This window comes from Dipodomys spectabilis, unplaced genomic scaffold (genome assembly GCF_019054845.1).
Source record: "Dipodomys spectabilis isolate Male_0828 unplaced genomic scaffold, ASM1905484v1 ptg000026l, whole genome shotgun sequence".
Taxonomy (NCBI): domain Eukaryota; kingdom Metazoa; phylum Chordata; class Mammalia; order Rodentia; family Heteromyidae; genus Dipodomys; species Dipodomys spectabilis.
The window spans coordinates 12,854,700-12,877,229 of record NW_024870703.1 but is presented as its reverse complement, the minus strand read 5'-3'; the positions used below and the strand labels follow the sequence as shown (position 1 = coordinate 12,877,229).

At 38.7% G+C, this 22,530-nt stretch overlaps 2 protein-coding genes across 3 annotated transcripts in view; one reads left to right on the top strand and one right to left on the bottom strand.

Moving 5' to 3' along the window:
• The first annotated feature begins 36 nt into the window (after window positions 1-36).
• On the top strand, window positions 37-11,689 carry Ndufaf7 (NADH:ubiquinone oxidoreductase complex assembly factor 7). The gene is made up of 10 exons (XM_042675549.1): window positions 37-120; window positions 405-568; window positions 4,097-4,177; window positions 5,128-5,238; window positions 6,524-6,737; window positions 7,214-7,272; window positions 7,512-7,622; window positions 9,702-9,845; window positions 10,610-10,783; window positions 11,044-11,689. Exons 1-10 carry the CDS (start codon window positions 69-71, stop codon window positions 11,260-11,262), a joined length of 1,329 nt encoding a protein of 442 aa, XP_042531483.1. The 5' UTR covers window positions 37-68; the 3' UTR covers window positions 11,263-11,689.
• A 5,638-nt stretch (window positions 11,690-17,327) lies between these two features.
• Window positions 17,328-22,530, bottom strand: part of Prkd3 (protein kinase D3) — a 67,828-nt gene continuing 62,625 nt past the window's right edge. For both annotated transcript variants that reach the window (XM_042675547.1, XM_042675548.1), the window contains exons 17-19: window positions 21,667-21,934; window positions 18,590-18,675; window positions 17,328-17,756 (exon numbers count right to left, since the gene is read on the bottom strand). In XM_042675547.1, the coding sequence (XP_042531481.1) occupies window positions 17,583-17,756; window positions 18,590-18,675; window positions 21,667-21,934 (528 nt within the window). In that variant the 3' untranslated portion in view covers window positions 17,328-17,582. The remainder of the gene's footprint in view (window positions 17,757-18,589; window positions 18,676-21,666; window positions 21,935-22,530) is intronic.

Below are 22,530 nucleotides of genomic sequence, written 5' to 3'. Positions count from 1 at the left end.
ATCTTCGGAAGTGGCCTCTCGGCCCCGCCCCCGGAGGCGGCGCCTGGCCACCGGCGGAGCTCGGCAAGATGGTCCCGACGAGTCCCGTCGCCCGGCCGCTGCGTCACGTCGCGCGCGCTCGTGAGCCTCTCCCTGCAGACCCGCGGTTGCCGTGGGAACCGCTAGGCTGGCTTTCTCAGTTTCTGGATTTAGGGCTCCGGGGCCTCGCTTCCGGCCTGCGGGCGCTGTGGACGCCAGCCGCGGCCGGCTGCGGCCGGGGGCGGCGCGCGGGGCGCCCGGCGCCTCCTGGCCTGGAAGCGCCGCTGAGCGTTAGCAGAGCTTCCTTGAAAGCTCTCGGGATGTACATTCTGACTTATAATCGGGGCTGCTGCTTACTCTGCTTTTTCTTCTTCTTCTTCTTCCAGTCTTTCCCTGTGTTTGGAGAGGGAAATACTTCAGCTCCGGGAATGAACCGGCAAAAAGCAACCGGGTGACACCAATGTTTCGACATCTCATGTACAAAATAAAGTCTACCGGTCCCATCACTGTGGCCGAGTACATGAAGGAGGTGTTGACCAACCCGGACAAGGTATGGGTAGAGGAGCCTAAGAGCAGACTCACTCTGGAAGATTTGTGGCGTGAGCCACAAGGGGTGTGTGCAGAGAATGATCCCCAGACACCTGGGGACAGAAGATTTAATCTGTCAATTAGTCAGGGCTGGAGCAAGCCCGGGGCTCTGCCAATAAAGAGAAGGTTCCATGTGTTGAAGTAACTTCAGAAGGCAGTTTAAGTGTATATACTGTAGTTATATAGTTCTTTACTATTCAGGATTAGGGACTGTCATAATTTCTGAATTGTATTTTCCTGTCTGTTCTGCAAAGCCCTTTGATAGAACCCCGTGGTTCTTTATTTTTTATGAAATTTCCCCTTTTGTTGGGTTAAATGTGACCCTAGTGGACTTCTGAGATTGGCTTGGCCTATTGCTGTTGATATGGTGGAATGACTTGTGTCCAGTGGGTTACTAAAGACAGGGACGTTATAAGGTAATAGAGTGATAGTAAAAATGGGATGGGAAGTGAGTAGTTTAGAAATAGGTTTTAGACCTATAGAATCTGCTGATGGTTTAGTTGTGGAAGGGTGAAGGAAAAGGAAATGAGATTGATTTCTAGGTTTTCAGCTTGAGCATTTGGGTAATGGCAGTGCCTTCAGTTACTATCATTAGGACAGAGGGCCACATTTCCAGGAATACAGGGGAAGAGCTGTACTTAATACTTTGGGGGAGGAGGGGCACTATGATGTCTAGGTAGAGATGGTAAGTGGGAATCTTCAGACGGGAGAAAGATTGGGTATATGTATATAAATTTACTTGTCCCCAGAGTAATAATTGTATTTAAAGCCAAGGAACTAGGGACAGTGTACATAGAGGAAAAGGTTTTCCAGTATTAAGACTTGAGGGTATTTTAAAACTTAATGTTGAAGCTGGGCACTGGTGGCTCATGCCTGTAATCCTAGCTACTCAGGAGGCTGAGATCTGAGGATTGTGGTTCAAGGCACCTGGGCAGAAAACTGGAAGCAGGGTTGTGGCTCTAGTGGTAGAGCGCTAGCCTTCAGCTGAAGAGCTCAGGGACAGTACCCAGGCCCAGAGTTCAAGCCCCACAACTGACCAAAAAACAAACTTAGTGTTGAGTTTCTTAACCTAAAGACTCTTCTCTAAAAAACTGGAGGTTTATGAACTTGAATTGCAAAACAAATGCCAAAACAAAAAACATAACTCATTTATCTTCATTACTTTCTTACTGAAATACCATATTTCTTTAATTATGAATATCGGCAACAACCATAAATACCAGTGATACCTGTGACTTTGTCATCAGTGAAAATCACCAATATTGACATATCATAATATAGTGATCATTAATATCTCAAAATGCCCATGATTAATTATTAGACCATTGGCCTGTTTTTTCACTTAATATAAAGAAGTCTCATGTTACATCACAATTTTTTTCACACTTGAGAAATAATTTTTCAACTTCTTTTGAAATTGTGTTTTAAGTTCTGTGCTTTCGTAAGTTCTATTTAGTAGGCTTCATTATATTAGGTTGGTTTATAACAAAAAAGGTTAAATGTGTCAGAAATTAAAGTCTAGAAGGGATGTTCTATGAGTGAACAAAAGGTTCTTTTGTAAAGGTGATAGTGACTGGATTTATTTCTAATGCCTAATGGGAAAAGTTGAAGAGACAAGATGAAAACAAAAATACCCATGGGAGTTGTCTGAAAAATGAATGGCAGTCCCCATGATAGGTGGAAGAATTAGGATTGCACAGAAGGGAAAGGAAAAGCATTTTCTTTTGAGTACAAAGAAAAGAGAGGTAGCAAGTAGAGGCCAGATGGAGTCAGGGTCAGAAGAAATGTATTTTATACATAGAGCAGGAGACCTGTCTACCTGCTAAGGGTTGGGTAGTTTAATAAAGGACTTGAAAAGTGCAAGGAAGTTTTCTTAACAGGAAGTTCTTGAGTCTGTCTTGAAAGTTGGGTATTGTGCTAAAACTTGGGATCTGAATAAAAATAAAATATACTCTATATACTAAAAGTTGGGATCTGAATAAAAATAAAATATACTTTTCCTCAAATCATTTTACCTTGTGGTAAAGAACAGATATAAAAAATAAGCTCATAAAAAGAACCACTGAATTTATTTTTGTTATTGTAAAAGGATTGTACAGAGGGATTCCTGTTACGTAAGTCAGGTAATGAGTATTTTTTTCTTCAACAGTGTCACCTCTTCCCTTATTTTCTCCCAGTTTTTTCCAACCCCACCCAAGTTGTATAGTTAATTTTCAACATAGTCTAGTATCACTGCTGCATTTGTTTACCCTGGTACTCCTCCAAACAGATACACTTATATACAAGACAAAAGGTACAGAAAATAAAAGCAACAAAGAAGAAAAACAAAAAGCAAAATAACAAACCTCATTTTCATTTTTTGGAGTTCATTTCGATAAACATCATTTTATATGATCATATGCACATAGCTATTGAGCCTTTGTGATCCTCGCTTAAGAATATCCTCCTTTGGTCTCACTGTATAAATGAGTCCTGTATAATTTTATCATGTCCAAGTGTATTTTTTTTCTGTTACCATCCAGTGTATTTACTTGTAGATTTAAAGGCACATTCTAATTACAACAAATGAGGTAAACCATGCAACCTGTTTCTTTTTTTTGGTCGGTCATGGGGCTTGAACTCTGGGCCTGGGCACTGTCCCTCAGCTCTTCAGCTCAAGGCAAGCACTCTACCACTTGAGGTACAGCGCCACTTCCGGTTTTCTGGTGGTTTATTGGAGATAGGAGTCTCATGGTCTCTCCTGCCCGGGCTGGCTTTGAACCTCTATCCTCAGATCTCAGCCTCCTGAGTAGCTAGGATTACAGGCGTGAGCCACCAGCGCCCGGCTTGCAACCTGTTTCTTAGGGTCTGGCTTACTTCACTTAGTATAATTTTTTCTGAGTCTTTCCATTTCCTTATGAGTGGTACAATATCATTCTTTCTGATGGAAACATAGAATTCCTTTGGAAGCACTGAATTTAGTTTTAGGTTGAAAGGCTGGGGGACAGCAAGAGGTGCATTTGGACAGATGAAAGGACAATACCAGGGTGAAATGAAAAGGGAGAAAGATGTGAATTCATAGTGGTCATGGCAGCATGGACAAGCAGAGCTACTTAGAAGCAAACACCTTTCTGTTGAGATGTAATACACAGAAAAGTGCAGCTGTCACAGGTATAGTTCTGATGAACAGCCCTATGTAATTCCAGGAATAAGAACATTAACCAGTGGCAGGGTGGACTGAAGAGCAGAGTTAGGCAGGGGGTAGGCAGGATTGTCCATGGTTGGATTGTGGGAGCAGGGAGAAGTGAGGGAAAACAAAGATGATGTTGCATGGCTCCTGCCTTTACAGTTGAACCATTGTTTATTTTTTCCCCAGTTCTGCAAGAGGATCATTATTTTGTAAATTGAGGGAAATATACTGTCTTTGTCTTAGAGAAAATATTGAAAAATTTGTAAAAGATTTATTTGGAAATTGACTTCATTTTATCTTTTTTTTTTTTCTTTAACTCAGGGATATTATGTTCACCATGATATGCTAGGAGAAAAAGGAGATTTCATTACTTCACCTGAAATAAGCCAGATCTTTGGAGAGGTAATACCCAATGTTTATAATAAAAGAAAGAAATATAAGTATTTGAGAGCTGATCAAGTTCTATTAGTCTATAACAGTGCTTTACATGGTAACTCATCAAAAGTGTTTACTTTTAGAGGAATTAGCAAGACTATGAGGGGAAATGCTAGAGAGGACATTTGAAAAGTTTATAATTCCTTGTAGAAGAGGAAGTGGAGCAATATGAAGGAAAAAGGAGGATCAAAGATAGAAGCAAAAGAGGAGAGCCAGGTGAAATACGGGAATGGAAAGAGGGAGAGAGAAAAGGTAAAAAAAGAACACTGAATGGAATCAGGATGATCTGTAAAGCTCCCAGCCATGGTTTAACATAGTATTTTCCTTTAAGAAACAACATTTCTGGAAGTGGAGGTGTGGCTCACGTGGGAAAGCTCCAGCCTTGAGCAAAAAAATGAAAGTGAAAGCAGGAGGCCCTGAATTTAATCCATAGTACACAGACACACACACACCAGAATTTTAGTTTATGTATTTCCATAAAAGCACTTTAAATAATTTAGAAATAGAAAATTGTATATAAGTGGAAGCAGAATCCAGGTTTGATGAACATTAATCATATCTAAGAGATTATATAAATCCAAAGAGCTGAAAGTGACATAATTGCATTGAATATGCCCTATATTTGCTTTCACATACCAGCCCCTTTCTGTAATTGATATCCTTTTATCTGGGTCATGGAACGTTTTATAGAGGATGCTGCCTTACAATTATTCTATTATAATCTTGTAAGCTTTTTCCTGTTATTAAGCTTCCTACATGGTGTTGTGACACATTCCTAGTGAAATTCCTACATGTGTATGTAATGACACACATGGTTATTTTGCTTTCTGATAGGAAGTACTTATTTTTGTGGAGTTTTATATTGTGTAATTTACATTTTACAATACTTTAATATGTGTTTTTTTTCTTTATTACAGCTAGTAGGGATATGGTTCATTAGTGAATGGATGTCCTCTGGAAAAAGTTCAGCTTTTCAGCTAGTAGAACTGGGCCCAGGTCGGGGAACACTCACAGGAGACATTTTGAGGGTAGGTAGTAAAAGAATATCATGGGCTGGGAAGGTGGCTCAGTGGTAGAGCACTTGCCTTGCATGCCAGAGGCCCTGGGTTCGATTCCTCAGCACCACATAAGCAAAAAGAAAAAAGCCGGAAGTGGCACTGTAGCTCAAGTGGTAGAGCACTAGCCTTGAGCTGAAGAGCTGAGGGACAGCGCCCAGGCCCAGAGTTCAGGCCCCATGACCGGACCCAAAAAAAACAAACAAACTAAAAAAAAAATAAAAAGTAAAAGAATATCATTAAGTATCATTTATGTAGGTTAAACTTACTACTACTTACTGAATTTGGATATTTCATGGTGTTTTTTTGCTTTTAGTCCTACCTATTTCATCTTACTTTCTTACTAAAAGTGCCAGAATAATGTAATATCATATAATGTCTGTAAAAGTTAAAAATTTTAAATGTATGGGGCTGGGAAGATGGCTCAGTGGTAGAGCGCTTGCCTTGCATGCCCGAGCCCTGGGTTCGATTCCTCAGCACCACATAAGCAAAAAGAAAAAAGCCGGAAGTGGCGCTGTGGCTCAAGTGGTAGAGCGCTAGCCTTGAGCTGAAGAGCTGAGGGATAGCACACAGGCCCAGAGTTCAGGCCCCACGACCGGACCCAAAAAAAAAAAAAATTTAAATGTTTAGAAGACATTATAGAATAATATATTTGTCTTGTGAGTAGGTAAAGTTTTCTTTTGAGACAATGTCTTGCTGGCTTTGCCTCTGCCTCCCAATGCTAGTATTACAGACATGTGTCACCATGCTTGGTTCAAGGATTTTTGTATGTGTGTATAGTCGTAGGGCTTGAACTCAGGGCGATCTTTTAAAATTATATAAAAAGCAGAAGCCAAAAAAGAAAAGATTAATTTCAAGTAAATTACAATTAAGAATTTGTTCTTTATAAGAATGGTTTTTCACTTCATAAAAATAGGAGTTTTTTATTGTCACTATGGGGTGCTAATCCAGAGTGGGAGACATTATCTGTAACATGTAATACCAACAAAGAGAAAACAATAGTTGGAATATTTAAAGAACTCCTTAAATCACATAAGAAGTAACAGATAGCTTAATAGAAAAATCAGGCCAAGCATATCAACATGCTTATCTAAGAGTAAATCCAAACAGTAATCAGGTAAATGGAAATTAAAATCAGACACTCTCCAAAGTGGAAAAAAACTAGGAAACCTGAAAATCATTGTGGTAAATGGGTTAGAAAACCTATAGTCTGCCTAACACATTTCATCTGTCTATAATTTTTTCTTTCTGTATTTAGGTGTTCAGTCAGCTTGGATCTGTGCTGAAAACCTGTGACATTTCAGTACACCTGGTAGAGGTGAGTCAAAAATTAAGTGAGTTTCAGGCACTGACATTGACTGACAAGAAGATACCATTAGAGAGAGATGCGGAATCTCTTGTGTATATGAAAGGTGTGACCAAGTCTGGGATTCCAGTTTCCTGGTACCGTGATCTGAAGGATGTTCCAAAAGGTAATTACATTAACGAAAGAATTTTAATCACAATTCTTCATGGTAGTGATAGTTGACTATAATTATTTCATTGGTATTGATATTTGAACTCAGTCTCTACTTGCTAGGCAGGCCACTCTACCACTTGAGCCATGCCTCCAGCCCTTTTTTAGTCTTTGAACAGGGTCTCTCCTGGTCTTTGATATTATGAAATTCATATTCTTTTCCAACTAACAAATTTGAGTTAGCATTTCTTTTGGGCCAGGTGATGAACAGGTTTAGTTTAGTTCAGGTATTTCAACTCATTCACCATTATATGGAAAATGAGTATAAAAATAACTGTTCTTTTGCATATTCTTAGTTTTTTTGAGGAAGGGGATAGTTCTTGGGTAGTGATGGTTGTAGAAGATTCCACTATTGAAGAAACAGGAATTCTCTTTTTTAATGTTGAAATAATTGCATTAAAATACTGAGATTTGTTTCCCTGTTTTAAATAGGATACAGCTTCTATCTTGCAAACGAATTTTTTGATGTTCTTCCTATACATAAATTTCAGGTATTGATTTTGTTTTCCATTTTTGGGGCAGGTTCCATGTTGCTCATTTTCCTGTCTTCCACATCTGCTAGTTCTTCTTCCTTATAATGTTAATGTCTGTGTACACATATTTTCAAAGGATATGACTGTATTTTAATAATTTATCATAGCTCAGTGCTCTGAAATATTATTCATAGTGGGAGAGCTAATAGTTATTTTTTGTAAAGGCAATTTTGAGAACTTGGGAAACTTTTGTGTAGAAAACACCACACGGATGGAGAGAAGTACTCATTGATATTGACCCACAAGTTTCTGATAAGCTGAGATTTGTCTTGGCACCTGCTGCCACTCCAGCAGAAGCCTTCATACAAGTAAGAATATTTTTTTCCTGTAAAATTTCTCTTATTGCTAATAGAATAGCCAAGTCTTGTTTTGTTCCTTTCCAAAAATGGGTATGTTAGATTCCTTGTTAAGGACAGCGACAGTGGAAGTGGAGAAGACCATCAAAAGAATGGGTTAAACTAATTTTTGAGCCTGCCATCTTTTTTCTTTTTTTGGTAGTACTGGAGTTTGAACTCTAGGTCTCGTGGTTACTAGGCAATTGTTCTATCACTGAGCGTTGGCTCTAGCCCCCCTTTCTTTTTGCACTGATTATTTTGAGATAAGTTCTCACCTTTTGCTTGGGCCTGGACCATATCTTCCTATTTTATGCTTCCTTCAGTAGCTGGGATGACAGGTGTACACCATCACATTTAGCTTCTTCCATTGAGATGGAATCTTTTTTTTTTCCCCTGGCTGACCTGGAATTGCATTCTTGATCTGTCTCCTGTGTATCTGGGGTAACAGGTTCACATTAGTTGAGAGAGAGTCTTGAAAATGTTTTGGTCTGGAACCTCCATTCTCCCAAACTCAGCCTCATAAGTAGCTAGAATCAGACATGAACCCCTGAATTCAGCTAGTATTATTTTAATGTTTTGTAAGAGAACGTTCATAAGCAGTCCTCAGCACTACCACCTCGTTACCTGTTATCAAATGGTAAATATATAGTCTGTTTTATAGAAAGAGTTCCATGTCTGTGACGGCAGTACAGTGCATACCATAGTAAAGTATCAGTTCACACTTATGAGCACTTAGTATGTTTTACTTTTTGTTTTCTATTTTTTCAAAACAACTTAGTAATTTGTTATCAGTGGTCTTTGGGCTCAGCATAGCTTTTCCCCCATACTTCCACCACAACCAAAATTTGATTCTAGACTGCCAGAATGACAAATGTACTTTCTAGCACCCCAAAGAATGACCATAAGAGCTCATCTCCTTTGAGTTTTAAGGTACAAAAACTACCAGGAATGTCTTGTACTTCCCAGAAATGTCTAGGCTTCAGAGTGTCTCTTTTTTTGGCCAGTCCTAGGGCTTGAACTCAGGGTCTGGGCACTGTTCCTGAACTTCTTTTGCTCAAGGCTAGCATTCTACCACTTGAGCCACAATACCACTTCTGGCTTTTTCTATGTGGTACTGAGGAATTGAACCCAGGGCTTCATGCATGCGAGGCAAGGCCATATTCCCAGTCCCAGAGTGTCTTTTTATTCCCTTTATTTCCACCGCAGGAGAAAAACGCAAAAAACAAAATAACTATTTTCTGGACCTTAAATGAGAATTTCTTAGGCAGGTCATTACCTCATTTTCAGTAGAGGGAGAAGTTATGTACGCTTACATAATAAAGAATATCAAAATTTCAATCATCTCTGCTGTTAATGAAACCTCATATAAACTAAAGTTGGTAAGATAATATTGTGAGTTCACTTTTGTAGTAACTACTTCTGTGGGCCTTTAATCAGTGGTTGAACACCTTGGGTAATGAGTCTCAGGGATACTGAGTTTGCAGGCTGCTAGACACAGGATGTACCATCAGGATACTTTTGGTCCCAACAGAAGGCAACATGATTTACTTAATAGGACCTATTTCATTATATTGAGATCTGACCTTTTGACAAGATTGTCTGTTAGTGCTAGTTATTATTCTAGGCAGACAAATCCTATTCTAATGCTTTCAATCCACTGGGATATATTTGTATGATTTTAACTTATTATATGAAAGAACTTTTACAGTAAATATTAGTTTAATTGGCCATCTGGATGGTTGGGAGGACATATGCCTTTTTATGAAAAATTACAGTGTACGGTTGGTGGATAGCCTCAAAGAACCAAGGAGTTCTGAGTAAAAGGGGTAGCATGGGACATGTTGAATGTAGTGAGCATATTCATATTGAGAAGGATTTGACTACTGGCTCAAGAATGCTCACTGTAGAAAAACATGAGAAACCTCAAGGAGATTGTTTGTGTGTGTGTGTGTGTGTGTGTGTGTGTGTGTGTGTGTGTATTTTTTTTTTATTGTGAAAATACTGAAGGAGATGGTTTTTTTGAATGATGTTATATGATTTATTCCTTACCAGTGTGGTGAAACAAGAGATCACATTGAAGTATGTCCAGAGGCTGGGGTAATTATTCAGGAACTTTCTCAGCGCATTGCACTCACTGGAGGTGCTGCACTAATTGCTGATTATGGTCATGATGGAACAAAGACAGACACTTTCAGAGTATGTATAACTCAGGAACATGATAAAAGAATTTCAAATCTGATACACACTGAACATCTTTGTTTTGTCTTTGTTTTTCACAGTAGTGAGCATTTTTGTGTTACATTATCTTAAAATTAATGTTAATTCATGTTGTTATATTATCATTAGCTCTTTATCTCACTCCTAAATTCATTGTCCAACCATCTTTGAACCAGGTCTGAATTACTTAAGTTCTTTATGTAGCTCCTCATAAGCATCTGAATAGTATAAATGTAAGGGTTTTCCTCTGACTTAACCTTTTCTGCACTTTCATTAGAGTCCTTCATCCTTTCTAAACATCCTTTCTGAGTAATCTGCTAAAATACTCTTTAACGGAAATATATTTATATGCTATGCTATTTTCTAGCATCAGACCAGAGATTCTAACTTTAATATTGTAGAAGAGTTAGTTAAAAATGTTGATTAGTAGTTTCACTTCCAATATTCAGATTGTCCAGGTCTGGAGTCCAGTAACATATTCTCATGGGGTTTTGAGTGGACGTGGTAGACTGATCTCTTAAGTGAAGGGTAATGCCTTCATGCACTCCAACTTTGCCCATTCTGTTGGGTTTCCCATGTGACATCTCATTTTGAGAAAGGGTACTATAGCTGGCTAAACCATAGATTGGTCCTATTTTTATTTGGAACAATTACTATGTAAAAATGTATTACTATGATTGCATTTCTTTAATCTTGACAATAATACATACAAAGGAGAAGAAAACATTTCTTTTATGTTCAAGGGGTTCTGTAGCCACAAGCTTCATGACGTGTTAATTGCCCCTGGAACAGCAGACCTAACAGCTGATGTGGATTTCAGTTACTTGCGCAGAATGACACAAGGAAAAGCAGCCTCACTGGGGCCAATCCAACAACAAACATTTTTAAAAAATATGGGCATTGATGTCCGACTGAAGGTATTGGTTTATTTCACTATCATTAAATATCTTAATTTTGTAGTAGTGGTAGTGTTACTTTTATGTTCATGGGTATGCGTTTTAAAAACTGTTCTCCCAGGGCCACTTACATCTTATTAAAGAGAAAAGCACTTGGGAATATTTGGTTATGGTCAGAAATTCATTTGAGCACTGCCTTATTGGAGCACTCAAGCTATTAATACTACTGCATCTACCTAGGAGTTTTAGTTGCTTTTTTACTAAGACTTTTATCTTTACAGGTTCTTTTAGATAAAGCAGATGAGCCATCAGTGAGGCAGCAGTTACTTCATGGGTACAATATGTTAATGAATCCTAAGAAGATGGGAGAAAGATTTAACTTCTTTGCCTTGCTACCTCATCAGAGACTTCAAGTTGGAGGTCATCAGATGGGCACATGTCAGTCAAAACCCTCTGCATCATCACCGGTAGCTGGATTTGGTGAACTAACTTGGCAGTGACAGTTCTAGACTTTTCACCTCTCAGCCTACTCAAGAAATTATAAGGAATACACTTCAAACACTGAAGATAATGTGACTGGTTGAAAGTATTTTAACTCTTCACAATCATCAAAAATAGTCCCCCCATTTCCCACTATATGGGAGCATGAACTTGGGGCAGTTGTGCTTACATGGCTTGTTGGCTCATGGCTGGCATTCTTTTACCTGAGCCCCAACTCCAGTCAGACTTTTTTGCTGGTTAATTGGAGTCTCTCAGACTATTCTGCCATGATCCTCCAGGTCTCAAGTCTCCTGAGTAGGTTGGATTACAGATATGAACCATTGGCACCTGGCAAAAATAGCCCATTTTGGGGCTGAAAGGTGACTCAGTGGTAGAGTGCTTGCCTTGCATGCCTGAGGCCCTGGGTTCGATTCCTCAGCACCACATAAGCAAAAAGAAAAAAGCCGGAAGTGGCGCTGTGGCTCAAGTGGTAGAGTGCTAGCCTTGAGCTAAAATGCTGAGGGACAGCGCCCAGGCCCAGAGTTCAGGCCCCACGACCAGACCAAAAAATAAATAAAAAATAGCCCATTTTTATAAAGTATACAGTCAAAACCGTCGAGTTTTTAATGTGGTAACTGACTCTTGGTACAAATATATATTCTTAATGATTAAATTATTATGAAATTGAGTTTCCTTTAATAAAGCTAGAGATGGCTGGGCGTTGGTGGCTCACACCTGTAACCCTAGTACTCACAAAGCTGAGATCTGAGGATGAAAGTTCAAAGCTAGTCCAGGCAGAAAAGTCTGTGAGACTCATTTCCAGTTAACCACCAGAAAACCGGTAGTGGCGCTGTGGCTCAAGTAGTAGAGCACTTGCCTTGAGCCGAAGAGCTCAGGGACAGTGCTCAGGACCAGAGTTCAAGCCCCATGACCTACAAAAAAGTTTTTGCCTTATTAAAAAATATACATGGGACTGGGAAGTGGGGAGGCTCAGCAGTAGAGTGCTTGCCTAGCATGCATGCATGACGTCCTGGGTTTGATTCCTCAGCACCACATAAACAGAAAAGGCCAGAAGTGGCACTGTGACAAGTGGTAGAGCACTAGCCTTGAGCTGAAGAGCTGAGGGACAGCGTCCAGGCCCAGAGTTCAAGCCCCATGACTGACAAATAAATTTAAAAAAATACATGAACACTGAATGATTTAATAGAAACTGCAATGACAGTTCCAAGAGGATTTTTTTTGGGGGGTGGGGGGGAAGGTGAACAGTAATGGGGTTTGAACTGAGAGCCTCATACTTGCTAGGTGCTCTACCATGTGAACCATGCCTCTACCTTGATGAGACTGATCTGTATGTTATTTTAAAAGTAAAACTAGAACAGTATATTCTGAAAGAAATACAAGACTTACCAAGAGAATGGTAGGATGTAAAAGTTTCTACAGTTGTGATTCTATTTTTGTTGAAGCTACAGTTTGTCATTTCATAGAAACTAACGTATTAGCAAGATTTGGAATTTCTTTTGGATGATGTTGGGGTTCTAAACTCAGGGCTTTGTGCTTGCTTGGCTTGTTTGCCCAGGGGAGTTCTAGCACTTAAGCCATATACATCCAGTTGGTTACTTTGGAGATGGAGTCTTGTGGAACTTTCTGCCTTGGCTGGCTTTGAAGCAAAATCCTTTGAAAATCAGTTTCCTTAGTAGCTAGGATTTGACTTACTGGTGCCTGCCTAGATCCTTTATTTTCTGTTTGCAAGTGTGCCAGGGGCTCATGCTTATAATCTTAGCTAATCAGGAGATAGAGATCTTAAGATTTTAGTTCAAAGCCAGCCTGGCAGGAAAGTCCGTGAGATTTTTTTTTTTTTTTTTGTCGGTTGTGGGGCTTGAACTCTGGGCCTGGGCGCTGTCCCTCAGCTCTTCAGCTCAAGGTGAGCGCTCTACCACTTGAGCTACAGCGCCACTTCCAGTTTTCTGGTGGTTTATTGGAGATAGGAGTCTCAAGGTCTCTCCTGCTTGGGCTAGCTTTGAACCGCGATCCTCAGATCTCAGCCTCCTGAGTAGCTAGGATTACAGGCGTGAGCCACCAGCACCCGGCTTGTCTGTGAGATTTTTATCTCCAGTAACTACCAAAAAACCAGAACTGAAGCTATGGCTCAAATGGTAGAATGCTAGACTTGAACACACAAAAAGCCAGGAACAGCATCCAGGCCCAGAGTTAAAGGCCATGCATGAGACACACACAGGAAGACACCCAATAAATAATTTATATTATTAAATTATTATATATAATTATATGTAATATAGTATATATATATTTATTACATATAAATTATTAAAACCTCCAAACCTGGAAGACAAAGGTAGGTGGAGAGACTGTCTTGGTTAAAGCCCATGCATCACACACACATGAGAAGACATCCAATAAATAATAATTATAAAATCTCCAAATCTGGAAGACAAAGGTAGGTGGAGACTTTCTTGGTATTTGAATTTCTTACCATATGCTTTTTGTTGATTTTGCATGCAAAAATGAGATTAATTAAAAAAATTAAAAGTCAGCGAACAGTAAATCTGATGTGTACCTACATAAAAGTAAATATAAGGAATAACTTTCTGAAACTAACTCATTTTCCGTATTTTTATATAAATGCAGAATTTTAAGTTCTCATTTTACTTCACAGAACTTGTAATACTGATTGAAAATACAGACTTTCAGAGGAAGTGTTTATTAGTAACACAAATATATAAAGGTAGCTAAGGGAAAAAAGTACTAGCCACAACTTAAACTTATGGCTTAATACTCTGGAAGCTGTCAAAAATGATAAGTTTTATTGCTTCTTCTGCTTAACTGACTGCAGCAGTAACACACCTGTACTGACTGAGGTCTTACTTTTTTACATTCTAAGCCATTTGTAGCTGCTCTTTTTCCATTTTACTTCATTTCGAATTTGCTTTCCCCCCACCAGACTTGGCTGGGAGGATTTTTTTTTTTTTGGGTGCCCATATTGGAGCTCTTACTTGGCTTTTCTACTCTAGCCCTCTATATAGAGCCAAAGGTCCATTTCCAGCTTTTTCTGGTTAGTCTTAGACTTTTCTACCCTGGCTAGCTTCAAACTGTGATCCCAGATTTGCCTCCATGAGTCACTAGTGCCCAGCTTAGGAGAGTTGTTATTTTGCCAGTTCGGGCACTGTCTCTGAGCTGCTTTTGTTCAAGGCTAGTGCTCTATCACTTGACCCACAGGCCCACTTCCAGACCTTTTGGTAATTTATTGGAAAGAGTCTCACAGACTTTCCTGCCCATGCTGGCTTCTAACTGTGATCCCCAGATCTCAGTCTCCAGTATCTAGGAGTACAGGTATGAACCACTGACACCTGGCTTAGGAAAATATTTGAAAGCCGAAAATGCCCACAAGTAGCCTTCCAAAATATGTAATCGTTTTTATAATTAATGGAGTCAAGTGTCCAGTGTACCTTCAATCCCAGAAAATTAATCTCAGCATTTAACTTTTCTAAGTCTGCTAGTAGCTCCTATAGTTGAATAACTGAACATTTTAAAGTTAAAATTATTAAAGAATTTCATTAAAGTGCCCTTCAGATAATTACTTCAGTTGTAGTTTAAAAATGGTAGATACATAAAATCAGTTCTCATAAATATTACTTCTGTTTACAAATATTCCATAGTTCTGTTTACAAATACTATTTTCAAAATAGTTCTATTATCAAGGTCTGTAAAACAGAATTTTCTCTGGATACCCCTACCAAGATTTTCACATAGAAAAAGTATGGTGATACAGAAATACATTTTATTATTAAGCTTCTTTAGAGTATTTACAAAAAGTAGGATGTAACAAAAAATATAAAAAGATACAACAGTGTCATTAGAGACTATACAATATTAGACATCTGTTTCTAGAAACAGTTATCTCTTATACAAACACGACTTCAAGACAAAAGGTTACAAAGGTTACACAGTATCTGGAGTAATTGTTCAACTCCAAATTATTTGACAGTGCCTTTACAAAAATTTTTTAGAAAACTTCTTAGGCATGTAATAAAAACAAAGAGTGCAATTAACTTCATGGCTTATACAGTTGATTATATAAGTGTAGCAAATGGATATCATTTCCAGTTAATCTTCACCTTATGCTGTAAAACCAGAGTAGGTTGCTTAGTAACTAAAAAAATTATTCCATCTTGCCCATATTGATATAAACTGACTTATTTTGGAGAAATCATCCTCTATCAGAGAATGCAGTAATGGCTACATGAGAACGAATTACAGAAGTATGTGGAATGTCTACTGGAGATTTGTATAGATGCAGCATAATGGCAGGAGGGTAAGGGATTCTGGTAGCTTACTGCCTGGGTGTTGTAATTATATCAACTTTGTCAGCTAATGTAGTACTTCAATTTCCTTATCTGTAAGAAGGGATTCATGATGTCCTCATCAGGTAGCTGTTCTGAACAAAAAACTAAAACATAAAACAGAACACAGAAATGCTGCATAATGCTTATCATTTTCAGTCCTAGATTCTAAAAGCCTCTCAATCTTGTTTGTATACAATTCTCCTTTGCGACCTCAAACTTGGTAGGCAACAATAACATTAGTATACTTTTCACATTATTGAATTACACTAATTCACATCTGATCTTCTATAGATCACAGTGAGGAAGATATAGGCAAAAATTATGACTTTCATTTTATAGACTGAGGAACTAGAGACAAACCGTATGTGTCCAGGTTACCAAAGCTAATATACTGAAGCCAAGACTTAAATTCCAAATTTCTTGCCCTTAAGAATGGAAAAGAAACTGAACCAAACTAAAACAAGGTTCATAGTAATAATTGCTGAATAAAAGAACAAAGCCACTACAATTCCTATGGATGGCTTCAGATTTTTCTCCAATCAGACTGCCTCTAAGCGCTGAAAATCTGTGAACACCACAAAGCTGGAAAAGTTTTGCATTTCATCAGAGGCTATGAAATTTCAGATTTGCAGATTAAGGATGCCCAATAAGTGACCTCTATACAAATTCCCAAATCCGAGGTTGGAAATCCAAATTAACATTTCAGATGAGAGACATTCCACCTATGTCAGTAATTATATTGGAAACATCTGGCTCCTGGAGCTGAAATGTAAAATGGCCTTCCTCTATTCATTTCTCTACTGTTAATATAGTCCTCCTCACCATCCCCTCCTTATAAACTGAGGGTTTTATAATTGCTTAAGAAAAATGGTGATTTAAAAAACACTCCAGACATTAGCAAAACCCTCTAATAGGTTATGGGAAAACACATCTATATAGTGATGGTAGCATTAACTGACTTCACCATACATAGCTCCTTTTAGTACATATTTAATCTTTGACTTCAAATTCAACCCAGGATAAAGATGAGTTATGCAATTAATATTTAGATCTGCACCCATTGAATCTTAAATACTGTAGCATCATGATGCTGTCAGTTGGGAAAATAGTTGTTCCATAGTTAGGAACAGGCACACATAACCACTCAGCATTTATCTCAGCTATTTTACTTAAAAAAAAACAAACCAATTGTACAAATTATATTCATGGCTACTAAAACCTACAGAAAGTGACAATTTTTTTTTTTTTTGTAGAGATCGAAAGGTTATGGACTGTTTCAGTCTTGAATGATTTAAAGAGAAAGGCAAAACCATCTAGGGATCCTCTATAGATATCTAGGAAAACCTTTCAATTGCTCAATGGATGACTGGACAAATGTTTAAGGTCCTACAGTAAATCATATATTGGTAGCTTCACAGTTATTGCTTAAATGAAAACCTCTTTAGTAATCAGTCTTATAAATCTTGTATAATTTGGTTAAGCTATGAAAAAACTGGAAAATCATAGACTTTAAAAAAAAAAAAAAGACCAAGTTCAGGCAGGAAAGTAAGACCTACCTCCAATAAACTACTGAAAAGACAAATGGAGCTGTGCCTCAATTGGTAGAACACTAGCTTTAAGCAAAGAGAAGCTCAGAAACAGTACCTGTGCTCTGAGTTTAAGCCCCAGGACTGGCAAAAAACAAAAGACCAAGAAAGGGAAGATAAAGTGACATTACTATAAAGTGAAGGTATAGGAAAAATACAAAACCAGTTTATTTGCTTATGCTATAAAAATTTATAAAAACTTCAGTTTTGAGTCCATTATACATCAATTCCCTTTCTGTACCTACTCATGAACTACAGTATTGGTGTCACCAATTCCTGTATCTTCTCATGGCTTTGCATCCTGAGAATGACAACCTAAAGGACGATAGTTAATGCAGCAGAATATCAGTACATAAAATGAAATCCTTGTTAAAGTTAGCTCATTGATAAAAATTAAGGATCTTCTTCCATATCATCTGGATTGGGTGCCATAATGAAGTGCTTTGGATATGCAAGGTTATGTGTGTATGCATGTATTTCCCAGCGAGCATCATCACTTTCATGTGTAATGTAACGTTCTCCAATACGAGTTTCAAATTCTCTAAGGTCAAGCCATGTCTGATAATCCTAGAAAGAAAAAAAGATTACCAACTATTAAATAAAATATTGACAGCTTATCAAACGATTTAAAAATTTTGATTGTAGCACCAGTGAATTCTTGTTATATAAATTCTAATGTAATATTTGAAATTAGCTATGTTAGGGTTTTTCCCCTTCAAGTCTCTAATAAGGTAAAGTAACGTTTGTAAAGTTAAAAAAAATTCTGTCAGACTTCTATCACTAAAAACATTTTGATCTACATTGGTAAATGCATAAGCCTTATTCCCTAGTAATTTACCTCATTCCCTTTAAAGTAGTGTGGGGCTTGAACTTAGGCCAGGGTGCCATCCCAGGCCCTAGACTCAAGGCTAACACTCTACCACTTTGAGTCACAGCACCATTTCTGGTTTTCTGATGGTTAATTGGAGGTAAGAGTTACATGGGCTTTCCTGCCTAAGCTGGCTTCGAACTGAATCCTCAGATCTCACTCAGCCTCCTGAGGAGCTAGGATTATAGATAGGCATGAGCCACTAGCACCTGGCTAAGTCAAACATTTTAAATGGCTTTCTTTTTTGGTCTCTGATGCAAAACTAAACCTTTCAGTAGACATTTAAATAAAATATACTGAAAAAAATAGTATGTCATGCTAATCCTTTAAAAAAAAGTCAAACATAAGTCCCTATAAAACAAGTCACTGTTTTCAGTTCACAGGAGCTTACAAATTAACCACTGAACAGCACTACCATTATTCTAAGAAATGGATATGATCTGTTGATCTTGGAGTGGTTTCATTAGGTAAGATACAACACAGCTACTCAAATGAGGACTACGAAAGAGATAAATACATTAAAAAAAATTACCTGTAGCCAAGGATGACTAAGAGATTTGTCAACACTGTAACGTTTCCTCATCTTCACTTGAAGTAGGTTGTTTATCAAGTCAATCGCTAAAGGAAAAGATGAAATTCCATACATGAATTTAGGTGTACTTCTTAGCTATGTGAGAGGGTCAGTTACTCGACTAACTATACTGTGTCTTCATCTCCAAATCTGTATAATGAAACTTGGGAAGGTGAAACTAGCTTAATACATGTAAAAAGGCTTAGCCCCTAAAAGTGCTTAGCACATAGGTGCTAAGTATTATTTCAAGATGAATAAAATACTATGATTACAAGCTGATTTTCCTCCCTCCCCTCTTTCAGTGATACCACATTGCTCTCTATTTCCTGGCTTGGTTTGGAGAAGCAGTTAAAAGCCATTGCCTTGCCTCTCCAGGAACAGCTTGAAGCAATAATTATTAGCCTAAGTCTAAACTCAAGAAGCTTTAGTAAACAGGTTCAGGTGCTTTGGTACTTATGGTATGATGAGATCTTAGTACACATATTTTAACTACTTCAAAAAAGGGATTCACTCTGGGAATGTGGCTTAGTGGTAGAGTGCTTGCCTTGCATGCATGAAACTCTCGGTTCAATTCCTTAGTACTACATAACCACAAAAAGCCAGAAGTGGCACTGTGACTCAAGTGGTAGAGTCCTAGCTTTGAGCAAAAGAAGCTCAGGGACAGTGCCCTGGCCCAAAGTCAAAGCACTAGGACTGGCAAAAAAAAAGGGGATTCACTGCCAAAATCAAGGGAATACATTTTTACTGCCTATTCAACAGTATGTTTAAAATGCTGGCAGGAATGTTTTCCAAATACTTAACACTGTTTGTTCCTTAAACTATGATTCACTGTGTGCATAACTGCCAATGTTTATTTAAAATTCACATAATATCCTTCCAACTGATGAATCAGAACCTCTGGGATTCTGCAACTCATCAAGTGATTCTGACATAATAGGTCTACAGACCATATAGGCTTTGGAACTCTAAAAGGCTTCATTAAAAGGGGGGCGGGGGGAAGTCTGGGCTCCAGTGACTCACACCTTTAATCTTAGCTAATTTAGAGGGTGAGATCTGAAGATAGTAATGTAAAGCCAGGGTTGGGAAGGTGGCTCAGTGGTAGAGTGCTTGCTTTGCATGCATGAGGATCTGGGTTCTATTTCTCAGCACCACATAAGCAGAAAAACCTGGAAGTGGTGCTGTGGCTCAAGTGGTAGAGCGCTAGCCTTGAGCTGAAGAGCTCAGGGACAGGGACAGTGCTCAGGCCTGGAGTTCAGGTCCCACAACTGACAAAAAATAAAAAAATAAAAAAATTCAAAGTCAGCCTGGGCAGGAAAGTCTGTGAGATTCTTATCTCCAATAAACTACCAAAACAGCCAGAAGTGGAGCTGTGGCTCAGGTGATAGAGTGCCAGCCTTGAGCAAAAGAAGCTTAGGGACAGCGCCCAGCCCTGGAGTTCAAGCCACTGGTCTGTCTTTTTTTTTTCTTAGTCTTTAGATGTGGCTCTAAAGACTTTCCCTGGTTGAATAGAATATTTTTCAACCCCTATGATTAAACCTAGTAATTTTAGAAAAAGACAAAACCAAAACAACAAAAAAAGCCCACCCACCTAAATTCCCCTACACACTACTTCTGTTAAGTAGCGTCTTTGTGTGTGCGGTAGTCCTGAGGCTTGAACTGTCTGTCAGCATGTTTCCTCAAGGCTTGCACTCTTTCACGTGAGTCACAGCTCCACTTCAGGCATCTGGATGGTTAACTGGAGATAAGAGTCTCATGGACTTTGCAACTAGAGCTTGCTTCAAACCACCATCCTGTGACCTCAGGGTCCTGATAGCTAGGATTACAGATGTGAGATACCAGCACCAGCTTTAAGGAACATTTTAAGTAGTATACTTTTTCTTTCCATCAGTAAATTGAAAAGGACCAGCCAATTCTCCCCGCCCCCCCCCTCCCCCGCCCTTTTTTTTCCAAGGCCTATGCTGAAGGCATTATCTTCCTGCCTCAACCTCCTGAGTGCTAAGGCTAAAGACATGCTGACACATCCAGTTCATTGTTGAATAAGTAAAGAACTCAGTGTTAAAACTCAAAAACCTTCAACATACAGGAAAATAAAATGTATGGTGCTTCTCAGTATGTATCTATAGGAGAACTTTAGAACTAAATTGAATGTAAAGCTGATTCTAAGAATGTAAACTACAAGTCTCAAGAAGTTTATAATCTTGTTCTGAAGATTACAAGGATTTATGAAAACACAGTATATGCAAAAAAAAAAAAAAAAAAGCAACTTCAGCCTAAGTAGACCTTATATAGTTTGGTAGGTGAGGGAAAAGTTCACTAGTGAAACTCAAGGGGTCCTTGGATGATTAGAAAGACATGACTAGTGAAGAGATTATAGGCAATGGGAAGAGGCTTAAGCAAGAGCCAGAAAACCAGAATAGAGTACACAACTAGCTTTGTGCAGGGAAGAAATGTGAGGGAGGGGGGGAACACGGACATTTACAGCTGTGTTGGTTAAAGGGAAACCAGATGTTTGGGAACTGATTAAGATGAAAATACTGTTTCCTAGCCGGCACCGGTGGCTCACGCCTGTAATCCTAGCTACTCAGGAGGTTGAGATCTGAGGATTACAGTTCAAAGCCAGCCTGGGCAGGAAAGTCCTTGAGACTCTTATCTCCAATAAATCACTAGAAAACCGGAAGTGGCGCTGTGGTTCAAGCGGTAGAGCACTTGCCTTAAGCTGAAGAGCTGAGGGTATATAGCGCCCAGGCCCAGAGTTCAAGCACCACAACCAACCAAAAAAAAAGAAAATACTGTTTCCTGAGATGGATTTGGCAGTCATGACTAAAAAGCACAAGTGCCTAATGGGGGGAAATTAAAAGGATTTTACTAGTTCACAAATGAGACAGTTGAGGCCTGGATTGCTGCTACGCCTAAAAACTGTAAGGAAAATAAAATCAGAACAACTAAATAGAGAAGTCAGAAGAGACAGGATGATGTGCAAATCACAAAGAATTTTAAGTGAAAAGGCACAGAATCAAAAGTTGATTTTTTTTTTTTACCTTCACTAGAAATTTCTTTCCATGGATTTGGTGGGTACATAAATGCAGCATTTTGGATTTGGTCATTTATATCTTCATCCTCATTGAATGGAAATGTGCCACTAAGGCTCACATAGACGATGACTCCCACTGACCACATATCTAGAGATCGGTTGTAACCTTTGCTCCTGAGAACCTCAGGGGCTAAGTAAGCTGGAGTTCCCACTACCGATCGCCGGAATGACTTCTCCCCAATGATGCGTGCGAATCCAAAGTCACACAACTTCACCTGGAAATAGAAGGTATGTTCATTTTATATTACATATACATCTGTCCCTACATATGATACTCTATCATTCACTGCAGTTGCCAATGGTACTGATTATGAGTACAAAACAATTGTAGGTAAGTTGAAAGATCCTTTTCCCAAAAGCAGACAGATATATCTGTAGCTCTGTGATACGTAATGAGTTTTTTCAGTACTTAAAAAACACCTTTGCTGGGCTTGGTGGCTCACGCCTGTAATCCTAGCTACTCAGGAGGCTGAGATCTGAGGATGGTTCAAAGCCAGCCCAGGTAGGAAAGTCTCCAATAAACAACTCAGAAAACCAAAAGTGGTGCTGTGGCCCAAGTGGTAGAACACTAGCCTTGAACTGAAGAGCTGAAGGACAGCGCTCAGGCCCAGAGTTCAAGCCCCACGACTGACCAAAAAAAAAAATAAATAAATAACACCTTTGTATTTTAGCTTTTAGAATATCACTAAATTGATGTTACAGTTACTGAATTTTGTTTCGTTTTTAATTTTTTTGGTAGTATTGGCATTTGAACCTAGGCACTTGGTAGGAAGGTACTCTCCAACTTGAGCCACATTCCTCACCCTTTTTG

Excerpts from the sequence above, each read along its gene's own strand:
- Ndufaf7 (XM_042675549.1), top strand. The coding sequence starts at position 69 with ATGGTCCCGACGAGTCCCGTCGCCCGGCCGCTGCGTCACGTCGCGCGC. Across the intron at positions 7,623-9,701 it reads CAGCAGAAGCCTTCATACAA|TGTGGTGAAACAAGAGATCA; the intron begins GTAAGAATATTT and ends ATTCCTTACCAG. Across the intron at positions 10,784-11,043 it reads GCATTGATGTCCGACTGAAG|GTTCTTTTAGATAAAGCAGA; the intron begins GTATTGGTTTAT and ends TTATCTTTACAG.